This window comes from Aotus nancymaae, unplaced genomic scaffold (genome assembly GCF_030222135.1).
Source record: "Aotus nancymaae isolate 86718 unplaced genomic scaffold, 86718_ANA_hifiasm-v0.15.2.pri h1tg000039l, whole genome shotgun sequence".
In the NCBI taxonomy this organism is placed as follows: domain Eukaryota; kingdom Metazoa; phylum Chordata; class Mammalia; order Primates; family Aotidae; genus Aotus; species Aotus nancymaae.
In genome coordinates this window covers 6,912,793-6,940,241 of record NW_026988453.1, presented here as the reverse complement: position 1 = coordinate 6,940,241, position 27,449 = coordinate 6,912,793, and the positions used below count along the sequence as shown (strand labels likewise).

The 27,449-nt window shown below is 45.2% G+C and overlaps 1 protein-coding gene and 1 non-coding gene across 8 annotated transcripts in view; both read right to left on the bottom strand.

Annotated features, from left to right (window-relative positions):
• Window positions 1–227: 227 nt before the first annotated feature.
• Window positions 228–27,449, bottom strand: part of ATP2B4 (ATPase plasma membrane Ca2+ transporting 4) — a 116,948-nt gene continuing 89,726 nt past the window's right edge. For 4 of the 7 annotated variants that reach the window (XM_064360252.1, XM_064360253.1, XM_064360255.1 and 1 more), the window contains exons 15-21: window positions 26,669–26,775; window positions 21,476–21,667; window positions 20,802–21,015; window positions 19,884–20,095; window positions 18,669–18,776; window positions 15,156–15,332; window positions 228–5,394 (exon numbers count right to left, since the gene is read on the bottom strand). In XM_064360252.1, the coding sequence (XP_064216322.1) occupies window positions 5,086–5,394; window positions 15,156–15,332; window positions 18,669–18,776; window positions 19,884–20,095; window positions 20,802–21,015; window positions 21,476–21,667; window positions 26,669–26,775 (1,319 nt within the window). In that variant the 3' untranslated portion in view covers window positions 228–5,085. Of the gene's footprint in view, window positions 5,395–10,609; window positions 10,785–15,155; window positions 15,333–18,668; window positions 18,777–19,883; window positions 20,096–20,801; window positions 21,016–21,475; window positions 21,668–26,668; window positions 26,776–27,449 lie in introns of all 7 variants that reach the window. The other 3 variants (XM_064360256.1, XM_064360257.1, XM_064360258.1) reach the window with 2 other exon arrangements.
• LOC135268234 (U1 spliceosomal RNA) lies at window positions 24,517–24,680 on the bottom strand. Its single transcript, XR_010336512.1, has one exon. It is a non-coding gene; the product is annotated as a U1 spliceosomal RNA (small nuclear RNA).

Below are 27,449 nucleotides of genomic sequence, written 5' to 3'. Positions count from 1 at the left end.
GATTGTGGATTCTAACCAAGGTAGGTGGAACAAAGTTTGTACTATAAGGGAATGAAGCCAATACAAGGACCCAGAGGGAAGGGAAGCATCGTCAGAGTCCAGTGGCGAGAGGGATTCTGTGCTTGTTTAAATGAGGTTGTCCTTGTGGGTGTGGCGTTTCCCTTCTCAACTTATGTAGACAATGGGTGGCATTACCCAAAAGTGGCAACACATTGAGGACAGCACAGTTACAAGTGGGCATGAGTTTTTATTCAGTGCACAGCAGTATTGGTTTCTGTTCATCAGCAAAAAGCTTTATTGGTTCCAAATTTATCCCTTTTAAAACTCTTCTTCTTCTGGTCTCAGTGGAACAACACATTTGAATTTCAGATTTGCCAGTTTATAGCATTTTTTTCCCTTAAGAACCATATAAATACATGCAAAACATTGTACATAGAGCTTAAATAATATCAAAATGCAAATATAGATCGGGTGCGCCGTTAAGCTGAGTTGCAAATTATGGCAACACACACTGGGGTACACATTGCTTTGATATTACCATTCACTTGTTTATGTCATGCAGACCACAAATAGTCAATCTTTTGTTTTGTTTTTCTTTTTTGTACAAAAATACCAGTGCTTGTTATACTAATTACTAAAAGAAGAAGAAGAAACTCAAACATTCCTATCTGCGTGCTAATTTGAAAGAACAACGTAGATAGATTTGTTGGCACATATATATGGCATATTCACATATGGCATATATACATACGGGGAGAAAACATGAACCAAAGGCCAGTTCAGTTACGGGAGCTCATCTCCTTCCATCTCTCCTAATCAAGAGCAAAGGGAGCAGCAGGTCTAACAGCAGCGTTGGGAAGGCAAAAGGACTGGCACTGAGCTAAACCAAAGGGTGTCCGGTCTATTCAGAGGAAGAGGCTGGAATGGCTTAACAACAGCAGGCATTTGTAAGTGCCCACCCTCACCAGTGCAGTGGGGGCGGTCCCTAGATATGAAAGGTAAGGAAGGGAATTCCATATTGTGATGGTACCACAGCTGCTTCGACTGGAAGGCAAAGGAAGCAGGAAAGAAGGAAGGGATGCATTTAGAGGCTTTTTGGCACAAACGAGTGTGCCACGCCCCTCTGGGTTTTCGCCAGTGAGGTAACCACTCAGATGTAACTGTGCTAATTCTCCTCTCTGAAGCTCAAGGGGAAGAAGAAACTCAAACCCTAAAGAACTCACAAATATCTAGAGGGATTTTTAGGTGCTCTCTCTCTTAACTCCTTTAGGGATAGGAGAGTCACTCCAGAGGACAGATGGTACTATGGGAAGGACCTAGCCCCAAGACTGTCACTCAGGGCAAGGACCAGCCATTGTTTTATCCATTTAGAATTCTGTCCCCATTTAATATATTGCACAAAATCTTTCTAGGGGAGGAAGGGCATCACAAATAAGATCCTTGTGCGAAAACTCACTAACGGAAAACTCCAGGGGAAATAGGAAATACAAACCATGAGAAACACAAACCCCAAATCAGAACGTCCTTACAGACCAGGAGATATGAATGTCTTTGGTACCTCTCTGCCAGCTATTCTTCAAGAAACACAATTCCAAACGAGGCCCCGATCCTAATCGCTAGTTAGGAAAGAGTCTGGCTGTCCATCTGTATGGCGGGGTGGGGGGATTCATTTCCTGACAGCTGTGTCCCTTGCTGGGTATTTTCCTGACTATCCACAGTTTACTACCCGTTTTTCTAGGTTTATTAAGAGAGGAAACTAGGATGATATGTTCTCCTTCTCCCCATCAGACCCTTTTCAAATCCAAAGCACCATTTGGGGGAAAAGTGTTATTAACTTATGCTAAATTTACCCACTGCCAGTTGGATCAGTGAAACTGAATAGAAAAAAACTTCTATAAAAAACATATGCACATAGACACTTAAACTTAATTCCATATCAACAAAATTTATATTAAAAAAGTCTAGAACCCAACAATTTTTTTTCCCCTAAGTATAAAGATGGCTGTTTGGATAAAGTAAGTACGGTGTATTGGTTTGAACCAATCACAAATATACTAAGTCACCTGTCATGTCAAACAGCTGGTTATGTGCTCCCTTCCACAGGGCTACATGACGGCACTTTATTTTAAATCGTTTAAACAAAATACATATGGCTGACTCAAAAATATCACTTTCTGATCTAAAGAAAACTATATTTTTGCATATATTTCTATATTTTCTCTCCTACTATGGAAACTAGAACACAAGAAAAAAACCGTTGACTTTTACAAAGTAGACACAAGCCCTCAAGAGTAACCCGTCAGGCACCATGAGAGTCTTTTGCGAACAGGAATGGTAAAATAGCCTTCAAAGCTTGTTATTGGCTTGCTATTTAAAACGATCTGAGGTAATACAAGACTTGATAGAATTAAATCTTCTAAAGTAGTTGAGGAATATGTGTGTCAACACCTAACCACCTTGGGTGAGCTGTTGTTTTCCCTATGAGTATTTAAGACACAGAAAAGAATTACTGAAGCATGTACATTTCACAAAACAAAAATCAAATTTGCTTTCCTATTTCCTACAATGATGGATTATGGAGTCATGAGGATGTGTAGGGGGCATTGTTTATGTTTCCTACTGTGGACAGCTCAGGCGAAAGGGGTGAGGGAGGGCAGATCCGGAAGAAAAGGCCAGGTGGATCAGGTCGCCTTCCTCTCACATGGGAATTTGGCAGTTCATACGCCTCCTCTACTTAACTCCCATTGCTCTAGGGCGGAGCGGGGGTGGGCTTCACTATCTAATGGGAGGTGAGAGTCGGAGACATGAACTGGCGCCTGCACAGAAGTCAGCATCAGCAGGGATACAAATGGAGCTCCTGCGAATGTGGCTCCACCTTGCCCCAGTAAGGAACACTTAAAAAATCTCCTAGCAAATTCCCCAACTCCTGAGAGGCAGATGGGAAGGGGATGCTTTGGGCAGTGTTCAGGGAATAAAGGCACAGGGCTTTACTGGGCAGCACTGGAGCACGTGGCAGAATGGGGGTTGGAGGAAGGGCAGATATGCGGGGGGGGCGGGTCTTTTGCTCCATTAAGTTGGCAAAATGTCACAGGGGCCTCCCACTTTGGATACATATTTTTCAAAATCAGAATATCTGAGAAAGGCTGGGACCTTCTCAGAGACTGGGAAAGTTGTGACATGTGGCAAAAAGTAGAATTAGCAACTGGAGAGAATGTCGAAGCTGGTCCCCAGGCACCTAAGCTCAAGGGTTCTGGCCCCTGCAGGAAGGTTTTCTCAGCTCATTCTAGATTGGCTTTTTGGCCTTTCCCAAGGCGTCTCAACACTCATTCCCCACCAGTCAGGTCTTGCCCTGGAGAGCCTTGGCAGATGGCTTTGAAAGCAGTGGTCACCCCAAAGAGGAGCCCACAAAAGTCTGCTTTGATGGTCTGTCTTGTCCTAGATTTGCCAGCATCTGGTCCTCAATATGCAAGTCCAGTAAGGAGGCAGGGTCATACCCAGTTCATTCTTTCGCCACCGCTTTAGGAATAAGAGAAAGCTCAGGCCTATGGTAAAAACTATATACCACACATATGCAACCTTCATGGGCAAGGCTGATCTCCCTGGCACTTAAGAACCACATACACCTGACAAGATGGCAGGTTAAAAGCAGAAGGTAACCTGGCAACAACAGGGAAATATTCTTTTTATTAAAAATTTTTTTTTTTTTTTTTAAATAAAGTGAGACAGAGTCTTGCTCTGTTGCCAGGTGCCAGGCTGGAGTGCAGTGGTGCCATCTCGGCTCACCGCAACCTCCGCCTCTTGGGTTCAGGCAATTCTCCTGCCTCAGCCTCCCGAGTAGCTGGGACTACAGGCGTGCGCCACCACGCCCAGCTAATTTTTGTATTTTTAGTAGAGACGGGGTTTCACCATGTTGACCGGGATGGTCTCGATCTCTTGACCTCGTGATCCACCCGCCTCGGCCTCCCAAAGTGCTGGGATTACAGGCGTGAGCCACCGCGCCCGGCCCAACAACAGGGAAATATTCTTACCAGCACTTAATTGCTTCAAAAGGACCCTTTTAACAAAGAAACTGGTTGGATTCTAGAACTGAATCAAGGGTTGTTTTGGGCAAAAGGGAGAAGGATCAAAGTTTACTCAATTCACACATATCCTTTCCATTTTCCTAATCACCATAACTAAAAAAAAAAAAAGAAAAGGAAGGGAAGGGAAGACAGAAGAGCAAAAGAACCTCAGAGAAGTTTGACTGGAAGGGCAGAAAGAGTTAGAGGCTTCTAGGCCTGTAGGTGTAAGTTTTCGAAGTGGGAAAAATTGAAGAACAACCACACTACTGGCTGATTTTATATATTCCATCTCTACCTCAGTGTGGTCCACTTGGGGATATTTGTCTCCCTCTGAACCCTTAACTTAGCTTATAAATGGCACAGACTTATAGGTCAAAATCCAGAATTCAGGAGATGAACATCAGGGGAGAAGGTGGGGTGGGTGATGTCAAGAGGGTTGTCATCATTTCTTTTTTTTTTTTTTTTTTGAGACGGAGTTTCGCTCTTGTTACCCAAGCTGGAGTGCAATGGCGCGATCTTGGCTCACCGCACCCTCCGCCTCCTGGGTTCAGGCAATTCTCCTGCCTTAGCCTCTTGAGTAGCTGGGATTACAGGCACGTGCCACCATGCCCAGCTATTTTTTTTTGTATTTTTTAGTAGAGACGGGGTTTCACCATGTTGACCAGGATGGTCTCGATCTCTTGACCTCGTGATCCACCCGCCTCGGCCTCCCAAAGTGCTGGGATTACAGACGTGAGCCACCACGCCCGGCCCATCATTTCTTTACAAATGACAACTGATTAACCAAGGAGTAGTTTCTACCTGCCTGGGGTTTGACTGGGTCCTGCTGCAAACCCCAAGTCAAGCTTAAGTTGAAATCCTTGTAGGTCTGTGCTCTTGCCTCTTCACGGTCAGGTGGGGGTTCACACACACTGCTGTTGACACAGCAGTTGACATGACAATGAGAGTCCCATCATCACCTTATAGATGGGACAGATGAAAAAGAAAATAGGGAAAATAGGGATGAGAGTCAGAGAAAGAAAATTCACACTGATGTCTCTAGGCTCTGTAGAGGGCTGTCCGCGTGGGAGATCTGCACTTGGTTGCAACCCACCGCGTTGTTGTTTGTGTTGGCGTGTGCAGTGACCTCACCATCCAACAGGAGCACCCTAGTCCCAAAGTTAGAAGCCTTGTCAGGATTTTCTTCCTCTTCCTCATCCAGGAGTGGTGTTCGTGGCAACTCCTCATCTATGGCAAATTCAGGGTGGGTCATGAAGTTGTGGATGGAGTTTTGATTGTAGGGTTTCTGAATGCTTTCGTGGAGGGAACTATGGAACGCTTTGACCACTTTGATCTACACCAGGGAAAGGAAAAGGAGAATGAGAAAACAGGAGGTGAGAATTGGCCGGCAGAACAAGGAGATGGTGGCTTTAGGAGAGAAACAAAATCCAAACTATAAAACGTGATTGCTCAACAACCAAAACCAAACAGGTCAGAGGAGATCGTGGGGCACCAGAAACATCACATGGCTCAACTTTGAAGCAGTGGGGTGGGCTGGGGTGAGTGATGGCAAACAGCTAGGATGTTTTGAAAGCTGCATTAAAAAAAGTTGAAAACCCAAAGCAACGTTAGCATTCCCAAACAATCTACTTTTAAAATGAAACAGAAAACAGGAAGTTTCATTAGTTCTTTTAGGCGGAGGGCAAGGACATGGGAACTAGATGCACATTAACAGCCAAACTTAAAAAATGATTCAGACATGTGGATTTCTGTGTTGAGGCCAAACACTTTGTGAATGTGGAATGGAAAAATTATGCATTGAGATTTAGTTATCTGTTTAAAGACCTCAAAGAGCCAGCATACACCAATGTGCACATAATACACGTTGGGTGACATGTGACCATGAATACTTTGCAGCCAGGCAGACAAACCAATCTTCATTTGTGTCAGCAGCATGCAGAAAATTAACACTCTTCAATTTAATAATTTGCCCGTTCAGCCAGGAAACATGCATATTTTTACATCCCACAACCACCACTGTGTCCCCTCCCCGCAAATAACACAGAACTTCACTCCTTCAGCCGAAGTGGGTAAAATACAGATGTCAAAAGATGCCTTCCTCCTGCCTATTGAGAAAAGACCTGGCTCTCATAATTCAATGCATGTTCGTGTCTCTGATGCACAGCAACCGTGCCCGATCATGCTGCTTTCTCCAGCTGTTTCCAAATTGTGAAGAGGAGCATGGTCTTATGTGGAGAAGGGAATGAAAGGGACCAGGGAGAGAAACCTCATCCAGGAGGCAGTGCTACAAACAAGTGGCATTTCTGAAGGGTGGGTGAAGAGGATGAAGGAAAGGAAACCACGTGCCATTTTACTGGGCAAAGGGAAATGCATTGGCCAGTGTCAAAGTCTCTGTCCTACTGCACAAAAAGGAAGGGATTCGGTCAGTTCAGAGTCATGAAGAAGAAAATCGGCATAACTGATTCTTGTGAACAGCTTTTGCTTGTCCGCAGGCACCAACAATTTTGGCAGCTCTGCTTTTCTGAACTGTAGGTCTCTCTGAGGGGTGGCTTAGAATCGGAGTTGGTAGGATTGGGGTAGAGGGAGAGGGCTGGAACTCTGAGAGGTTGGTGAGAGGGGCCAGGGGAAAGGTAAATTGTTGTAGGACAGTTTCAGTTGTTGGAAGGTGGCTGAGCCTAGTCTTGTCCAAAAAATCTTCCCACAGAAAAGAAATGGGAGTAATGCAGGGGAAACTGTTGAGGTTAGAGGGGTAGGAGTGATGAAGGTGGGAGCAGCGTACCTGTTTCATTCCTCTGCCATTTAAGCAAAAACTGTATTCCGGGAGGAGACACAAGAACTTGGAGACAGCAGAGCATACAAAGAGTCAGCCAAATAAACGGGTTGGATCGCTGTTCCAGTGCTTCCTACCACCATACAGAACCTTCCTAAATACTACTCAAAGCAGGCTCAGTACCAGTACTGTTGGTCCCTCTTCTCTGGAGGAGAACGTGTCTCTACTGGCTAAGGCTTTCCCTATCTTGCCCCACTCTGCTACAGCCTGAAGACCCACCCAGGTCTGAGGGTGCTCAAAGCTCAGTAGGCAAAGGACTCCTTGCCAGTCAATAGTATCAGCTCAACCCCTCAGCTAAGAAGAATCAGGGAGCATAGGCACACACTCACCATGCTGAACAGATAGTGAGGACCACATTTTTATTATCTGATTCCTATTTGACCATCTGATGTGCGAATTTTACCTGTCATGTTGCCTTTGCTCCAGATCTAGGTGAGATCAGATGGAATGGAAGCTCCATCTGGTCTTCAGGAAGTCTCCAGTTTTCACTGATCTACATAAAATCTCACAGCAAGGCAATTTGGATTAAGTGAGTCCAAACCCAATGCCTTCTCCGTTGGTCCTGGTACAGATATAATGGCCAAGGTTTGAGACCAAAGTCATCCCACCCCACCAAAGTCATCACTGTCAGGAGTGATAACATAGCCCACATTTTTCATATGCTCTCAAGATCTAAAGTGAATATTACAGGAGGGTAGGTGCCTTTATCCACCAGTACATCATCTTCAATATCAGTGATTTTCAACTTCCTGCTTCCATTTAATTGAATACTTATTGAAACAATTACATGTGAAGTCTACTATAGAAAATAAATTTTTAACAATTGGGGTTGGAGTGTGGGTCTGGAGCCCTGTTTGTTGGCTTTTCCTCTCACCTGTTGGGGTGACCAATGATACTGTTACAGGTAAACAATGAGGGAGATAAAAGTGAATTGGGGATGGGTAGATGGAAAAAATATGGGAAACATCTTTTGGGGAGCAAGAAACAGTCATCCAGCTAGACTGCAGGACTTCTGGAATCTAAAGGGAAACCAGCCACCTGTAAGGGAAGCTCACGTGAAGAGGGGTCAGAGAGCTAGGGAACACCAGCTGGCTTGGTGGGTGGAGAGAAGGGTAAGGGAGGAGAGGGCATGGGGCTGTGCCAGGATGCCCCAACTCCAGCACTGGCCTCAGAGGACACATGCTGATGAATAACCACACACTATTTCACCACCAATCCACCCAGGGCTGGCATCTTCCCTTCCTGGAGCATGAGGCCTCGTGGACGAGCAGTCAGGGCTAGTGAAGCAGGTGCAGGGAAAGTTTTGAGCACTCGCCACACAGCCAGTTAACCCTTCCCTCCCTGGTCATCATTTCTCAAAACCTTGGGGAAATGTCTCTTCTGGGGCCCCGGCCTACAGGTGGAAGTGGCTGGTTGAAGGACAACTCTTTTCGTGACTCAGGAGACTGGGTATGAGTGCTGAGGGCTACTCTCTGCAGCTCCACGAGTGGGCAGGTGAAGACTCCATTTCCTCAGCCAGAATATTCTGTTTTCTGCTCTTTTCAGAAACCAGGAGAAGAGGATCAGAGCCTCCCTATGCAGGGAAATCTTAGAGATCTATCTAATGAAGGTAGGACAAACGGTTGAATTTATTTGGAGATCTGGAATGGGAAAGAGGGTTTTAAAAGGTATGGCTATAACTTCTAGGAGCTCCAACTAAAAAGGCACAGCTGGAGAAAGAGCAGGTGTGGCCTGTCTCTCCTCTGATCTTCTAGCCTTTGAGGGTTTGGAGCATACCCTCTACCAGGTCCTCTACAAGATCCCAATGGGCTCAGTCTTCTGCTTGGTCTCCTTCCTCCATCAAACCATCAGGACATCTGAAACTGACCCTTCCTACCAGAAAGGGATAATTAAAACAGAACGGAAGCTAGTTAGAAGGGGATGACAGAACTATAAGGAAAAAAGGAATTAAGAGAGGAATATGAAAGGACTGGTGTGAGAGGTTCCTGGATGTTTGCAGGGCAAGACTGACTTAGTTCTTTCTTGCCTGTTTTTTGACCTAAAGAAATCGTATGTATCTCTATCAAGCCCCACCTCCATTCCTCACATCAGAACACTTTGGCTAAAAAGACAAAACAAATCTAAATCTGGTCAACCCACACAGTCCACGATCATGTGAACCACAGACAAGGCCACTGTTCTTTCTTCAGCCCCTTCCCAGAGATGGGGGGTGAGGTTGGGAATGGGGAGGAAGGAACAGACTGAACACTCAGAATTTGAAACCCACATTATATTTAATACAGATAAACTTCTTCCCACATTATCAAGGAGAGAACTAGCTACTTTCTCTCTCCTCTCTGAGTCCCATTTGGGGAAGGGAAAATAAGCAGGAATAGGAGGGCATAAGCATTAGCAAGAATCCAAGAATCTACCAATGGGAACACCAGATCTTAGGTTGGGGATTGATAACATTGCAATTGAAAGTCTGGCTGAGAAAGGGGTTCCTAAAACTTTATATGCAAAATAAGAGCTGGCTATTGGTGAAACAATCAAACTAGAGGAAAGGAGAAGCAAAATAAAAGGGACTCCTCTTCAGAAACTCCTTGAAAAAGTTTAGTAAATGAAGAAAAAAACGTTACTTTGACTCTTTTGTATATTTCTCCTACCTTGATATCAATTAATTAATTAATTAACTTTAAAAAAAATTTTTATTTATTTATTTATTTTAAGAGATGGAGGTCTAGCTATGTTGCCCAGGCTGGAGTGCAGTGGCTGTTCACAGGCGCGATCCCACTACTGATCAGCACGGGAGTTTTGACCTGCTCCATTTCTGACCTGGGCTGGTTCACCCCTCCTTAGGCAACCTGGTGGTCCCCCGCTCCCGGGAGGTCACCATATTGATGCCGAACTTAGTGCGGACACCCAATCGGCATAGCGCACTACAGCCCAGAACTCCTGGGTTCAAGCAATTCTCCCACCTCAGCCTCCTGAGTAGCTGGGACTACAGGCACGGGCCACCGCGCCCGGTGAATTAATTGATTTTTAAACCAGAGTCCCTGAAAAGCAAAATAATGTGGATGTTCAACCGTATACATTTGAACTGAACTACCTTCTTTTCTTCACCTATAGCATACAACTTGGTATGCTAAAATTGCCAGTTAGCAATACAGTGGCAGCCAAATGGACTATTATTTTGACCAAGTTTAATAATGGCTCAATTATGACAGGTCCATTAGTCAAAACACAGCCACAGGCACATTAGCTCCCTTCCTACCTTCCTTCAAAAGATCCCAAACTTTGCCCCCATGTAAAGAAAGTTCCTGGGTTTTCATTAGGCCTAACCTCACATCTAGGCTGAGGGGATAGAGTTCAGACTCAAAGGAGAAGGAGGAGAGGAGAGGAGCAACAACATACTCCAGCAAAGCAACAAACAGACAAAAAAGGCGAAGCAAAATAAAACAAAACTCAAGGAAGAAACAAGCAATGCAGAAGAACAATCAGAAAACAGAATTACCGTCTTTAAAACAGTTAAGGTAATAGATTTTCTGCATTAAAAGAATAAAATACAAGGGCACACAGGCTGGTTTTGGAGTGGGATTTTTGTCTTTTCTTCCCTTAAGTCAAAGGATCAAAGGGAAAAACCAAAAGGAAAAGATAACCACGGTTGGTTAAAGTGGATGCCACGTGCTCTCTTGTGGTCATTTTAGCAAATCATGCATCATAATAGACTATCACTCACTGCCCATAGGAGGAGATGAAACAGCAGGAACAGAAGTGGTGGGGGATTTGACTGGTTCAACTGCTACATAGGATGAACTAGGAACAAGTTTTACATCAAGGTGTTGACCCATGTTCTGTCGCCTTAGGACTCCCTTAAAAGAGGCTCCCGTCTGGAATGTGTTAATTACGTCGATCTGCAAAGAATCAGAGAGTGAGACAGCTTTGCTCCACAGTCAGAGAGAGGTGAAGAAAGAGGAAGGGAGGGTCATGGAAGGTTGGGGAAGCGGGGATGGAAGTAGATGGGAAAAGGGAACAGGAGACAGCAAGAGAGAGCGTCCCTCCCGCACAGCAATGGTGAGAAGGGGAAAAATGTTATTGCATATCACACTTCATTTAGGGAACAATTTGCCGTGGAGTCCCAAGCCCAGCCATAATCTAGTTTTCTCTTCCCTTTGAATCCACAGTGGGCATCTGAGGTGTACAGGGGGCCGAGACTATTTAAAATTTAAAGGGACTTTTCCCTCTCCATCACTCCTTACAAGCTAGACAGACATTGGCAGCTTATTCGTTGTTTTTACCTGTACTGTTAAAAATAAGGCAAACAACTTAAAGATTCTGAAGGCAAATTATATATTACTGAATTTCAAGGCTCAGGAACCTCTAAATCAATTAAACTGACTACCTATTTTTTTGCAGATTTTCCAAGAAAGTAACTCATGTGTTTAAAGAAAAAACAGGGGCTGTGTAGTAGCCAATATACAGGTGGCCATGATGGAAAGGCCCCTGGGCCAAGAGTTGCTGGACTCATCCTCTTCTGGGTATCTTCTCTGGGTATCTATTCCTTCCCTGGGCTGAAGTAGACAGGGTCCCTGAGAATGGAGCTCAAGAACCCAGTGGCCAAGTCCATTATAGAGAATGCTGCTACGTGCATTAATGCATTAGAGATTCTGAAATGTCTGGCGGAAATGCTGACAGTAACTCAGCAATTAGACTGAGGGAGGGAAAGGAAGAGGTTTTTGTTGGTGGTGGCTTACACAAGTAGTCTCTGGTTTTCAGTGCTCTGTTCCACAGAGACAGAGGCAATTAATGCCATTCATTTTCTTTTCTTTCTTTCTGTTCTTTTTTTTTTTTTTTGAGAAGGAGTCCCGATCTGTCACCCAGGCTGGAGTGCAGTGGCTCGATCTCGGCTCACTGCAACCTCCACCTGCTGGGCTCAAGCAATTCTGCCTCAGCCTTCTGAGTAGCTGGGACTACAGGTGTGCAACACCATACCCGGCTAGTTTTTATATTTTTAGTAGAGATGGGGTTTCACCATGCTGGCCAGGGTGGTCTTGAACTTCTGACCTCATGATCAGCTCACCTCAGCCTACCAAAGTGCTGGGATTACAGGTGTCAGCCACCATGCCCGGCCAGGCCATTCATTTTCTGACAATGGTCCCGATCTAGGGCCTCAATCAACTCTACTATCCTTATCCCTGACCCCTAAATAACAAGGACAAAATCAAAAGGAATTCCATTTAGCCTTCATGAATCTGAATCTGGTAGAATAATTTTAGAAATATCTATCTACTTAATGCCAAGGGTTGATCTACTAGGAATGTAGGAAAGGTGCTGATTTTATTAACTGGACTTCATTTTCCCCGGAGGGAAGATGGGAAAGCAGGCAGAATGTGAGTGAGACATTTCTTTTATAAAGCTTCCTGAGAAGCCATGAGCTGTTCAGGGCTAGTTTCTGGATCCAGATCACAGTTTGAGCTGCAACACCACCCTTCCCTCACATTATTCAGTTTCAGTTCTCCGGGACTGAGGAGTTTGAACCCGCAGGAGGAGAGGGTTTATACTTGGGGTGGGTGGGGGGGTTCCAGCTCCATGGACAGAGGGACTGTAGAGACACCTTCTTCAGTGCTTATTGGAGTTACAAGGTTCCAACCTCCACAATTCTAGTCTCTAAGTTTCCTAAACTTCTGCTTTCTGATGCTCTCAGCTCCCCAAAAACCAAAGGGAAAAGGAGACTAGAAGAACAACCCAGAACAAGGAAAAGGGGACATCCCAATCAGGACTAGAAAACAGCTGGGCAACACCTCCCACACGCAAGCACTGTGATGAGAATGACAGCAAAGATCTACTTGGAGATGGCAGGGGGCGAACCCAGCTAAGGCTGAAGGGCTGATGCTGGGAGTGGATCTCAGGGATCCAGGATGCATGTTAGCATTACCTCATCAGATTCCGGAGTCAGGTGCATCCTGGGATGCCGTGAATTTGGTCATTGTGGCATCCTGAACATGCCTCACTTTAGGCTTTAATGCCGTCTGGCCCAATGCCTCATGTTCCAACAATGGGGAAATGTAGTATACCTAAAGCTATGTAGGCAGTGAAACCAAATAGACCTTATAGAGAGGTGCACTGTCAAGGGAATGGAAATTGGTCATGAAGGGGAAGGAAGACCCATGCATCTTAGCCTCCTAGGACAGAAGACGAAAGGAGCAAGGAGGCACTGGGCTGAGGAAACCTTGGCTAGGAGAAAAGAAATCATGTAGTAAAAGAGGCAGTTGATCCTGAAGAAAAGCAAAGCAAAGACAGGTTATTTTGGAAAGAGCAGACCCAAAGGAAAACACTGGGGGCTTTAGAGATGGGAGCCAAAGGCACCAGGTTCTGTGGGTACTTGGATTCAGCAGCCTGGAGGGTGGGGTGGGCAGGGAGTGGGCATGAGGACTCTGGATGCCACGAGGCGCTTTGTTCAGGTCCTTCTGGAATTTTTCTTTCTGGGAGGAACTCAAGAGAGGGAAAAGGAACCCGAATGTTTCCCTACCTAGCCCTTCTTTTCCATTTTTCTCTTTTTTGTGGTTTTTTTTTTTTTGCTTGTTTCTGAGACAGAGTCTCACTCTGTAGCCTAGGCTGGAGTGCAATGGCTTGATCTTAGCTCACTGCAACTTCCGCCTGCTGGGTTCAAACGATTCTCCTGCCTCAGGCTCCCAAGTAGCTGGGATTACAGGTGCACACCACCATTCCTACCAGCTAATTTTTGTATTTTTAGTATAGATGGGGTTTCACCATGTTGGCCAGCCTGGTCTCAAACTCCTGATCTCGTGATCCACCTGCCTCAATCTCCCAGAGTGCTGGGATTACAGGTGTGAGCCACTGCGCCCATCTTCTTTTCCACTTTTCTATCTGTTGTCTTGCCCATAGGAGATAAGTTCCTCCCAGGTATGTAAGTTTAGAATATTCACTTCATTTATCTCTCCAATACACTAAGGAGGTGGGGCAGACTGCTGGGGCTGAACTTTCTTTTTCTGTTTTTCAGATGGAGTTTCACTCTTGTTGTCCAGGCTGGAGTGCAATGGCATGATTTCGGCTTACTGCAACCTCTGCCTCCCAGGTTCAAGCGATTTTCCTGCCTCAGCTTCCTGAGTAGCTGGGATTATAAGCATGCGCCACCACGCCCGGCTAATTTTGTATTTTTTTTAGGTAGAGATGGGGTTTCTCCATGTTAGTGAGGCTGGTCTCAAACTCCTGACCTCAGGTGATTGGCCCGCCTTGGCCTCCCAAAGTGCTGGGATTACAGGCGTGAGCCACTGTGCCCGGCTGACTGGGCAACTTTCTAAAACATTTGCAAGGCCAGTTTTAGACAGTGAAACTTATTTTGAAGGTCTCCAGCCAATTAGCAGAGAGAAATACACCTCTTCTCTGGAGCCCACCCTTGAGATCTTGGAATTTACAGTTTTTTGAGATAGAAAATCTTAGGATGAAAGCAATAAAGGCATATGGGGTGAGAGCAAGGGAAGACAGAATTATCAATGCCTAGACCAGCCCATTCACCCAGGAGAAGGTAGTTACAATTGATGCATGGAGAGTGGGAAGAAAAAGTTATTGTGGGGCTACAGGCAGGGGACTTGAGAGCAGCAGGGCGGCTTCTATCCCATTTCAGAAATTGCAAGAAGGGAAGAGGCTTGAAGAAATTATTGCTTCCTCCTTGTCAGGAAGCAAGTCTGAATCCTGAAAAAGATGCTCAGACATCAAGAGACTATTGTCATTTTTATACATGAAACCATCAGATTCCCCACCATGGCCTTACACTTTGAGTGGGGTAGATACAACAAGGTGACTTTCTTTTACAAAGACCCCTCCAGATGGTATCTGTTCCCATAATGGCAGTGTAAGGAGGCGACATTAAGTGAATGCTGGGGATGTCAGCATAGAGATGCTAACTCCTTTCTTCTGAAGGGTAGGGAAACACTGTACGTTTCCCACCCTGGGGTCAGGTCTAGTGCTTGCAAGAAACCTTATGTTGAAGCTTGCCCATTTGACAGAGGGTAGGAGGGTGGGCTTAGAGTCAGCCCAGAGCTAAAGGACTATGCTAACAGTGTCCCGTGGTCTAGGTCTTTTGATTCCTCTCCTCTCAAAGGACCCCACACAGATCCCTTTGTCCATTTGTCCTGAAGCTGGGGAGCTAGGGCTGCCCATTAGTAGTGAGCCTTTGGAAGGGAAGAGATGCTGGCCACCTCCCACCACCTTTCAAGATGGGAAGCTTCTTCCCCCAAGGGAAGGACAGACCACTATCAGAGTACCTGAGTCTGGATACGGTTCAGGCCCCGGAACCAGAGGATCTGGCCTCGGCGCAGCTCCATCTCGGCATGGTCAATCTCATCCAGCCCCTCGGCATCCTTGGTGATCTCCTCTTTGGTGGTGCCATGCCCAGCCTCCTTCAGGAACTTCAGGGATCGGGTAGGTATTGCGGAGATGATCTGAAAACAAGTGCAGTGAAGAGGGAGACACCAGAATCAGAGTGAGAATTGCTGTCAATCAACCTTCAAGGGCCAGGCCCTTGGGCAGGTTATACCCTTCCCACTGGAAGAGCAGTGGACAGAAGCACCAATCCATCCAGGCAAGCATTCTTCAGGTGCCCACCAGCAGTCAGGCTCTTATGAAGGTTTTCTGTATTTATAAACACATGAAAACAGAGCTTATATTCTAGTAATCGACCAGCCATCTGCCTGGTCATATACTTCATTTTCCTCTTTTTGTCTCACTGCTTCTTTTCCATTTTGCAATCTGTCTTTTAAGGTTAACAGAACTATACTGCATGGTACAGAGTAGGAAGGGACAGAGACCAGGACCTGGGGGAAAATAGTCTGGGGAGAAGATGATCATACTGCATATGTATGGGCAAGGGGTTGAGAAGGGTATTGGAAATGAATGACCCCTTTCTTAGTTGCCACATGCAATATAGTTTCTGTGTTACAAACTCTCATGAAAGGATACCAAAAGTTTTCTTGGGTTTGAGGTGAGGAAGTGGATAGGACAGGCCATAGAAGAAGGGACACATGAGTATTATCAGAAGACAAGGAGCAGCACCTTGGGCTTGAAATTCAAAATAAACCTCCTGGTGAGCTCAGCAGCTGTCAGTCAGTTCTTTCCAGACAAGATGAGAAGCAGCCAGGGCTCACATGGGGAAGAGGGACTGTATGGGCAGTCTGATATGGAGCCACGTGTTTTGAAATGAGAACAGTGCCAAAGCTCTGACTCTGAATGTGGGAAAGAGCTGCTGTGATACAGAAGGAAGGCTGTTGTCTGGCATCAAGGCCACATGGCCACATGTGAGGCAAGGGCCAGAAGAGTTTCAAACAACAGGTGACACAACCAAGCTTTACCAAAGCATAAAACTGCTTTAGGCACCCACTGGTAAAAACACTTCAGCAAATAGAACAGGGTGGAGGGAATATGATAGACATTAATTAGGGAGGGCTGAGTGCAGTGGCTCATACCTGTAATCCCAGCACTTTGGGATGCTGAGGTAGGAGGATTGCTTGAGCCCAGGAGTTCAAGATCAGCCTGCGTAACATAGTGAGACCCCCCATCTTCTTTTTTTCTTTTTTTTGAGACAAAAGTCTCGCTCTTGTCACCCAGGCTGGAGTGCAGTGGTGTGATCTTGGTTCACTGCAACCTGTGCCTACCAGGTTCAAGCAATTCTCCTGCCTCAGCCTCCCAAGGAGCTGGGATTACAGGCATATGCCACCACACCTGGCTAATTTTTTTTGTATTTTTAGTAGAGATGGGGTTTCACCATGTTAGCCAGGCTGGTCTCAAACTTCTGACTTCAGGTGACCTGCCTGCCTTGGCCTCCCAAAGTGCTGGGATTACAGGTGTGAGCCACTGCGCCTGGCCCAAGAACCCTATCTCTCAGAGAGAAAAAAAAAAAAAGAAAAATAAATTAATGAGGGAGGCATCTAGGTGTGAAATAAATAACTAGTAGGTTTATGGGAGAAGGCCAGGAACTCCAGAAAGGGCTCTTTGAGGGCATTTAGGGCAAAGTGTCCATTACCTGGGTGGCTGGGCACTAAGGGATTATCTGCAAAGACCTGGGGTCTGTAAAGAGAGGTATAGCCAAGGCCAGAGCTGAGGATGAGGGAGGTTTGTAACATGGTATTAAGGAAAAAGTGAAACTATTAGACTTGATGATACTATTATAACATATTTTCTTTTGACACGGAGTTTCGCTCTTGTTGCCCAGGCTGCACAATCTCAGCTCCCTGCAACCTCCACCTTTCAGGTTCAAGTGATTTTCCTGCCTTGGCCTCCCAAGTAGCTGGGATTACAAGCATATGCCACCATATCTGGCTAATTTTTGTATTTTTAGTAGAGACGGGTTTCTCCACGTTGGCCAGGCTAGTCTCGAACTCTCAACCTCAGGTGATCCACCTGCCTTGGCCTCCCAAAGTGCTGGGATTACAGGCATGAGCAACTGTGCCCAGCCTGTTATAACCTTAATAGCTAACACTGATTGAGTACTAACTAGGTATTAGACATTATTCCAAGTCTTTTCTGTATCATAACTGATTCACTAATTAACAATGACCTTGTTTTTGCAAGTTGAAGCCACTGGGATACAGAGTGGTTAAGTAATTTGCCCAAGATTATTCAGCTTATAAAAAGAAGAGCTAAGGCCAGGTGCGGTGGCTCATGCCTGTAATCCCAGCACTTTGGGAGAGTGAGGTGGGCAGATCACGAGGTCAGGAGATCGAGATTATTCTGGTTAACACTGTGAAACCTCATCTCTACTAAAAATACAAAAAAATTAGCCAGCTTGGTGGCACTCATCTGTAGTCCTAGCTACTTGAGAGGCTAAGGCAAGAGAATCACTTGAACCGGGGAGGCAGAGGTTGCAGTTAACTGGGATCGCACCACTGTACCCCAGCCTAGGTGACAGAGAGAGACTTAATCTCAAAAAAAAAAAAAAAAAAAGAAGAGGGCTGAGTAATCCCAGCACTTTGGAAGGCTGAGGTGGGTGGATCACCTGAGGTCAGGAGTTCAAGACCCACCTAGCCAACAAGGTGAAACCCCATCTCTACTAAAAATATAAAAATTAGCCAGTTTCGGTGGTAGGTGACTGTAATCCCAGCTACTTGGGAGGTTGAGGCAGGAGAATTGATTGAACCAGGAGGCAGAGGTTGCAGTGAGCCGAGATCACACCACTGCACTCCAGCCTGGGTGACAGAAGAAAAAAAAATAAAGGAGAGCTGGATTCAAACCCAGACAGTCATTCTCAGAATCCGTGCTCTAAACCATAGGCCACACTGCTACCCTAGAGATCTTGTAAATCTGAATATATATCAGGTAAGTGTTAAGCATTTCACCCAGATAAAGCCATGGCAAGAAACAGAAGAGGCTGGGAGCCCTGAATTATGTCAGCCCAGCAGCCCACAGCCAGGTTTCTGCTTCATGAGAATAAAGACATGTGTCTTGTAAACTCTTCTACTTCTAAGACCCTTACTTTTTATTTTTTACTTTTTGGTAGCAAAATGCCATTGAAAAGTTTAATTCCTGTCTCAGAGAAGCTGAGGGATTTTTAACTCCAGGCATGGTTAGAGAGGAATTCTGAAACCTCTGAAGTGATCATTCCACCTTGAGATCCTATGAGATGACAAGAACTTAAAAACTTGAGTTGGGGTAGGGAGGAAAGAGGAGAAGATGAAGATGGGGTGTTGGGAGGGGGGTCTCCACAGTTGCTTGTTCCATCTCACGTAGAGGAGGGGAGGTCTGCAGGCTGTGAGAATGCATCAGGAGCGTGTGTTGGTACTTACCTGGCCCCACAGAAGTTCTCCAATTCCAATGAAGAGACACCACAACCACTGGGACAGGCTGAGCCTTGTACAACTGAAGGGTTTACCCCCAAATTCCACGATGAAAATCTAGAATAGAGAAAGGGGCAGCCCACCATCAAGGAAGTGACTAACAGGCAGCTCTGGCCCTCTAGTCAAGGCCCCCAAAGCCACATCATCCCCCTGCCTCAGGATTCTTGAGTGCAAGTTCTGATTTGCTTGTAAGGGAAGGGAAAAGAGGAAATTTCTAAGGAGAGACAGACACAAACAGCCTTTATAGAGCACTCTGGTGGACTATGAGTAACAGACGACCTGGAGGAGTTAGGGGAGCTGGAGTCTACTTGTGACTAAAGCCAGTTAGTGACAAGAAGGTAGAGTGATGGAGAGAGGATCTGAGGATGAGGTGGGGGGATTGCTTGAACCCGGGAGATTGAGGCTGCACTCCAGCCTGGGTGACACACACAGAGAGAAAACCTGTCTCAAAAAAAGAAAAAAAGGCCAGGCGTAGTAGCACTTTGGGAGGCAGAGGATTGCTTGAGGCTAGGAGTTTAAGACCAGCCTGGACAACAGAGTGAGACCCCATCTCTATTTTTAAAATTAAATTGAAAAAAAAAAAAGAATTGGAGATGGGGAAAAATAAGAGAGGTACCTGGCTGAGGGATGGGACAGGAGCTCTTTTGTTACATGGTTAGCTCATAGTCTCGTATTGGAGGAGGGCAAGCTAGGCTGACTATGTAATATACGTATACCCTCCCATTACTTCTCTTTCTCTGAGTTGCACAACACTTTTTATCACAAGCGCTTCAGAACAAAGGGGCAGGGACAAGGAGAGAGTCTATACTAGGTGTGCATGCACATGTCATATAGGCTGACAGGAGCCACAGAAGGGCTAGAAGAGAACGGCACTTCTTTTGGTCACTTTGTGAAATTTCTGTGTGTTTAGAAAGATAATGAAAGGATTTTACAAGTATTATTTTATTTGCAGTCAACATGCTGCCCTGCACTGGAGCTCTTGACACACTGGGCTCCAATTCTAGAGCAATTTGCAATACTCTGGGAATCCCAAAGTATTCAACCTACAGCCCCCGTTCCCATAGTTCCCTCATTCCTTTTCCTGGGTATTTAGGGAACCCCAGCTCCCAGCTTCTGCCCCGTATCATCCCAGATCTCCTGCCTCAACTGCAGATAGAATCTCACCTGGCAGATGAACGTGCCCAAGACTACAGCGCAGAAGATGACGTTGCGGTAGATGCCTGAAAAGACGTTCTTCTCTCCATGGATCTTTCGGGAGTTGATTTCATTGAAGAGCTGCATCAGCACGAAGGTGTTGAAAACAATTGTATAGTGCTGGGTGGGTGGTGAATGTAGAGGTGCCTTCCTCCCACTATCAATATCAAAGAATTTCTCACCTAGTGGGGAGAGGAGAAGCATTGGAGGGTAAGTGTGGTCTGAACTGAGTCAGAATGTGTTGGAACAGCTATACTGCTTCCTTATGCCTGGTGTCCATTCCAATTGATCAATATCTGAGCTATACTACTTACTTATTTTTTTGACATAGGATCTCACTCCGTCACCCAGGCTGGAGTGCAGTGGCATGATCGTGGCTCACTGTAGCCTGGACCTTCCTGCTCAAATGATCCTTCCACCTCAGCCTCCCGAATAGCTGGGACGACAGGCATGTATCGCCATGCCCAGCTAATTTTTTGTTTTACTAGTTATTAAGTATTTCCAATGTTAGCCCTGGTCTCGACTTATTTTACCTTCTTTCTCAGCTTGCTGCATTGATACATGCTTTCATGTAGTGCAGCATGGTAATAAGAACTATGTGCACTGGAGTCAGGCAATCCTAGCACTATGTACTCATTATGGGACCTGAGCTTAATTTTTTGCATCTATAAAAAAAGAAGTAATAAAGCCTCCCTCATGAAATTCTTGAGTACATACAGGAGCATAATGCACCGTGTAGCAGGAGTACAGAAAGCACTGGGAGGTGAAGCTGCACTCATTCCTGGTCTGTGCTCCGCTTGCTTTCACGCTACCTTCTTTCCTGAGGCCATTCTCTGCCCCCACCTCCAACCAGCACCCCAGCTGCTGACCCACCCCAAAGTGGCTCACCTGCAAAGACAAGGATAAAGATGACAATGAGCTGATAGAACGCGTGGCCCAAGATGTTCTTCATCATAGTGCGTGAGATCAGAGGCTTATTTCGGCCGTAGGGGCGCCGCTTCAACAGGGATTCCGTAGGGGGCTCTGTGGCCAGGGCCAGTGAAGCAAACGTGTCCATGATTAGATTCACCCACAGCATCTGCACCGCTTTCAATGGAGAATCCTAGTGGGAAGAAGCAGCAGTCTTTTTAGCTTTCCTCAGAAACCAGCCCACCTTTGCCCTTTCGAAGGTCCAGCTCCCACAACCCACCTAGACTTGGAATCTGGCCACTTCCAAGCTGAGTGACTGTGAGAAAGTTACTTAACTTCCTTGAGCCTTAAGTTCCCCACCCATAAAATGGGGATAATAATATGTACTTTGCAAGGTCATTTTTGAAGAATACAGGTAGTGTATATAAATGCTTATCACAGCAGCTGACACGTAAGTGCTAAGCTGAGGCCCGTAAGTTACCATCATTTCACATAAGCAGATGAAGACAGCGGACTTAGTAGAGCTAACTCCTGTCCCAACGTCACGGGGAAACCCTGTCCTTACTCTTCAGTAAACACACTGTACCCTCCACCCCATATTCCTTAGCTCCTGCCTCGTCCCTCCCGTCTCAGCCCACCCACACTGCCTTCACCTGAGTGATACAGGCTCCAGTGAAGGCTACAATCACGGCCACCACGTTGACAGTGAGCTGGAACTGCAGGAACTTGGAGATGCTGTCATAGACATTTCGTCCCCACATCACTGCCTTCACAATGCTGGTGAAGTTGTCATCTGTTAGGATGATGTCCGAAGCCTCTTTTGCTACATCTGTGCCTGCGATGCCCTGAGGTGAGATGGGAGGGAAAACAGTGAGGGAGTGGATGGAGCCCAGCCTCCATTTCCTGACCTCCAGGAAGCTTCAGAAGTCAGTGTAAATACTAGAGGGCACACTAGCCACACAAAAGAAAGAGAAAATGTGTCACTGTCACTCTACAGAAAGGAAGGTGGGGCCTGATGCCACCAACCTTACTACTGAGCCCAGACTGGGAATTACAGTCATCTTGATATTCCTTTCTCCCTCCCCTCCTACCTCCTCAATCTTGGAAACTAATTAAAAGGTCGAGAGCAAATCCTATCTATTCTACCTCCAAATTCTTACATTTCTGTTCCTACTGCCAGTATCTCATTTAAGCCCGTGTCATTCCAACACCTTTGAGAAACTCTACATTTGTTCTAGGAGTAGTAGTATGGCAGCACAGTTCAGAAGTTTCATTTTCGTTCAAAATCTTCTTTTTAAATTAAATTAAAAAATAATTGAGACAGGGTCTAGCTCTGTTGCCCAGGCTGGAGTACAGTGGCAAGATCTTAACTCACTGCAAGCTCCACATCTGGGGCTCCAGTGATCCTCCCACCTCCACCTCCTGAGTAGTGGGACTTACAGGCATTTGCTCACCATGCTGAGTTAATTTTTTAATTTTTTGTAGAGATGGGGGTCTCTCTGTATCGCCTAGCCTTATAATTACTACTACGAAATGATCTCCAAGTTATGTTGTTAGGTGAAGAAAGAAAGGTAGAAAAAGAGTTTATGGTATGGTATCACTTAGCTAAGGGGGAAAGCCATAAATACATTACAGATTTTATTTATTTATTTATATTTTTTGAGACAGAGTCTCGCTCTGTCGCCCACGTTGGAGTGCAGTGGTGCGATCTCAGCTCACTAACCTCCGACTCCCAGGTTCAAGAGAGTCTCCTCTCCTGCCTCAGCCTCCTGAGTAGCTGGGATTACAGTAAGTTAGACATCTATAATTCTTTTAAAAATATTATTTATTATTATTTCTTCTAAAAGTGAAATAAAAAGAAATATATAATTCTAAAGTTAAATGAAAAATAAATATGAATTCACAAAGTATTTTATCTTTGTGAGCAAACACAAAACAAACACAAAAACAAGTGAGGCTTAAGAGCATACTTCTTAGCTTTGTCCACTGAAAAGGCTTAGAAACAAAGATCTACTCAGTGGCAAGGAATGCCTTTGAGTTTCAACTGTGTTCTCTAAATACCATTTCAGGCCAGGCATGGTGACTCACCCCTGTAATCCCAGCACTTTGGGAGGTCGAGGCGGGCAGATTACTTGAGGTCAGGAGTTTGAGACCAGCCTGGCCAACATGGTGAAACCTCATCACTACTAAAAATACAAAAAATTAGATGCGGGTGGCAGCGGGCACCTGTAATCCCAGCTACTCAGGAGGCTGAGGCAGGAGAATTGTTTGAACCTGGAAAGGGGAGTTTGCAGTGAGCCGAGATTGCCACACTGCACTCCAGCCTGAGTGACAGAGTAAGGCTCTGTCTCAAACATAAACGAACAAATAAATAAAAATACCATTTCACATTAAAAAGAAACAGGAATCCTTGCAAAAATGGACGATTTCATATCCAGGATAAAAAAGAACCAAGAACCAAGGAATAAACCAAGAAAGATTACTTTTGCACTGACCTAGATTAAAAACAAAATAAAAAAAAAAGAAAGTTATTAAAGACAACTGGGGTTTTATCTAAAGGACTCAACCATGTTGAAGAGGCCTCTTCTACCTCATGGTGGGTCACTGCCTAAGGATGGGTCACTGAATTCATAATGATACTTAAAAAAAAAAGTCCACTCATTGGTCACCTTTGGAGGTTCCTAAAATGTCAACTCATCATTTGAAAAAACCTGCAACTGCATCAGAGAACACGAACCAGAGGGGAAAAAAACCAAAAAAACAAAAAACCAGTAAGTAAAAAACCAAACCGAACAAAACAAAAACCCACCTTTCATGTAGGATTAGAACCTCAGAGTAATCAAATAGTCAATGAAGGGGTTTCTCTTTTCATAGAAGTATTTACGTTAATAAATAAATAATTACAATATTGTCATTTTGCAGCCCTCAATGAAAGAAAAGGTATAGCATCTGATAACTTCTAGAACCAACTACTTGCTTATAGGAAATGTAAGGAAGAAAATGACATGTTAAAGGAAATCACAGGGAAATAATCAACAAAATCCACACTGAGAGACAGTCTTTGCAGACAAACAAGCCTGTTCCTTTAAAACTACGTTGCTAGGAAAAAAGATGGAGGGAGATTGTGCAGAAGAGAGTTAGCATAGCAGGCTTGAGACTGCTATCTTGAGGAAGGAATGCTTGCAGGGTGGGCCCGTGGCTGGCATCTGGGAAATGAGCTCTCAGAATGCTCCCAGTCAACAACTAACTGATAAGGGTGGCTCATTGTGTCTAGACTGTGTCCAAACAATGCGGTTTGTATTGAACATCTGCTTTCCTTTTGGGAGTCTGGAATTTTGGTATGGATTAGGCAGAAGGTGCCTATGTGACCAGCCCCAAGAAAAACCTTGGGTACCAAGTCCGTAATGGGCTTCCCTAAGCAGAACATCACACAGATAATGCTGTTTTCATAACTGGGGAAAGAATGGACTCTGGCTCCTCATGGGAGGGAGTGCCTAAGAAAGACTGCAGATGAATAGACGCCATCAGTGTCTTCTTCTCTTATGATACAACTGTATTCTTACTACATCCCTGTTACAAATCTCGGTCATGAGTACAACTATATGCTGAGTCCCATCCTCTTAGCGAATCCATGACTATAGGGAACTATAAGATCAGTGGTTCTTTTCTTTTCTTTCTTTCTTTTTCTTTTTGTCCGGGGAAAGCATGAACGCAGTCCCCCACTAACACAAATTATGCAGTCGAGTTTCCCACATTTGGGGAAATTGCAGGGGTCAGCACATCTGGAGTGCAGTGGATAAGCCTTGCCCTGGGAAAACCACCTTTGTGATCATGGTATCTCCCTTGCCAGGTAAGTTTTTTTTTTTTTTTTTTTTTTTTGAGACAGAGTCTCACTCTGTCGCCCAGGCTGGAGTGCAGTGGCACAATCTCAGCTCACTGCCACCTCTGCCTTCTGGGTTTAAGTGATTCTCCTGCCTCAGCCACCAGAGTAGCTGGGACTACAGGCTCGTGCCACCATGCCTGGCTAATTTTTTGTATTTTTAGTAGAGATAGGGTTTCACAGTGTTAGCCCAGGATAGTCTCAATCTCCTGACTTCGTGATCCGCCCGCCTCGGCCTCCCTAAGTGCTGGGATCACAGGCGTGAACCACAGCACCCGGCCAGATCAGTGGTTCTTAAAGTTTAGGGTGCATCAGAATCACTGAGAATCATTGTCAAAACACAATGAACAGATTTAACATAATTAATTAAGATTTCTGGTCTCCAGTTCCAGGCTTTCCAATTCAGTAAATCTGGGATGGGGACTGAGAATCTGCTTTCTATAGGTTTGTATAGAAACCTACTATACAGCTGGAACAGCTGTACAACTACTGGTGCAGCTGGAAGGAGGGGCACTTCAAGAGCCACTGCTATAGGGTAAGAGACTTAACAGATGCATCAAATAATTGCAAGGTATGGATCTTATTTGAATCCTGATTTGGGCAAATAAACTATAAAAACAACATTTATGAGTCTGTTAGGAAAATGTGAACAAACTAGATATTTGATGATAGTAAGGAAACATCAATTTTGTTCTGAGATAATGGTATTAAGATTCTTTTAGATATAGTTTATTGATACATACTTATTATTTACAGGCATATAATGAAAATTTTTTCACTCCATACCCTCCCTCCCATATAATGAAATTTTTAAGGATGAAATTACATGATGCCTTGCATTTGCTTCAAAAATAATTCAGATGAAGATTGGGGACGTAGATGTGGGGATCACTGAAAGAAGACTGGCCATGTGTTGATCATAGTTGAAGCTGAGTGACAGGTACCTGTCAGGTCTCCCTACTTTTGCATATTCTTGAAATTTCCTAGAATAAAAACCTTAAAAAAAAAAAAAGAGTTCCCTAGAGAAGACTACTTCTTAAATGTCCTTCCACTGCTAAAAATCACCCCAACAGTACAATCTGTATGGGAGGCTTATAATCATAAACTATTTGAGTCTGAGGATCGAATCCGGGGGCTTCTCAACCTTTCTAAACATCAGAATTAACTGGTGTGCCTGTTTAAAAACAAAAAAATTCTGGTATTCATACCAGACCTACTGAATTAAGACATCCAACTGTGGAGCCTTGGAACATGTGATTTTAAATGAACTTTCCAAGTGATTCTGATGCTCGTGGCCTCACAAGTGAAAAGCAGAGTACCCAATGGTGCCAGCCACAAAGTGCATCTCCCGCAGGGAACACGAATCTTCTAGTTTGCCTAGTCGACAACATCACGTGTTTATGGGCAAGTTTGTGTTGGTCTGGCTTTCCTGCATAACGATCCTTCATGACATCCCTCCCTTTTTTTCTTTTTTTGAGACAGAGTGTCACTTTATCACCCAGGCTGGAGTGCAGTGGTGCAATCTTGGCTCACTGCAACCTCTGCTCCTGGGTTCAAGCAATTCTCCTGCCTCAGCCTGCTGAGTAGCTGGGACTACAGGCATGCACCACCATGCCCAGCTAATTTTTGTATTTTTAGTAGAGACAGGGTTTCACCATTTTGGTCAGGGTGGTCTCGAACTCCTGACCTCAGGCGATCCACCCACCTTGGCCTCCCAAAGTGCTGGGATTAAAGGCTTGAGCCACTGCGACCGGCCGACTTCCCTCCCTCTTATCTATTCTTCATCCTTGATGGGTCCCCAGTTACTTATATTATGATTGGTCAGGTAGATAGGAGAGATGGGGTTGGAGAAAAGAGCACACCGTGGGCTGTGCAGGTATAGCAAGCAGCAGGCTACCAGAAGCCGGACCTGGCTTCCTGATGGAGAAGGCAGCTTGCAATCAGAGAGAGACTGTGCTGAGCTTACCATGGCAAAACCAACGTCCGCTTTCTTCAGAGCAGGCCCATCATTTGTGCCATCACCAGTGACAGCCACGACCTGCCGGTGTTCCCCAACAGTGCTGTCAATGATGCCTGAAAGAAACAGACACACCACAGTGAGCTTTTCTGATCTCCCCTACGTTCCTACCACCCACTCTCCTACTTTCTTCTTTCCTTCCCTTTTCCCTTTCCTAGAGGTTCTGCAGGAACCACCCAAGAGCAGTAATTTGTTCATGGGTAGCACTAAACTAAGTCTGTCCTCATCTGGTACCCTAAGGCAGCTATGAAAAAAACTCTGGATGGATTTCAAGGCAGAGACCTGGGGGTCAAACTGTACCATTTCCACCTACCAGCTGGGCAATTTGGATAAGTTACTTGTCTTCTCAGCCTCAAACTTCCTTATTTATAAAATGGGAATACCTGCCCTGCCTAGTTCACAGTACTGTTAGTAAATGAGATATGATCATGTTTTTAAAAATCGAACAACTTGCCAGGTGCATTGGCTCATGCCTGTAATCCCAGCACTTTGGGAGGCCAAGGCGGGTGGATCACCTGAGGTCAGGAGTTTGAGACCAGCCTGGCCAAAATGGTGAAACCCTGTCTCTACTAAGAATACAAAAATTAGCCGGGCACGGTGGCACATGCCTGTAGTCCCAGCTACTCAGGAGTCTGAGGCAGGAGAATTGCTTGAACTCAGGAGGCAGAGGTTGCAGTGAGCCGAGGTTGTGCCACTCCATTCCAGCCTGGGTGACGGAGCAAGAGTCTGT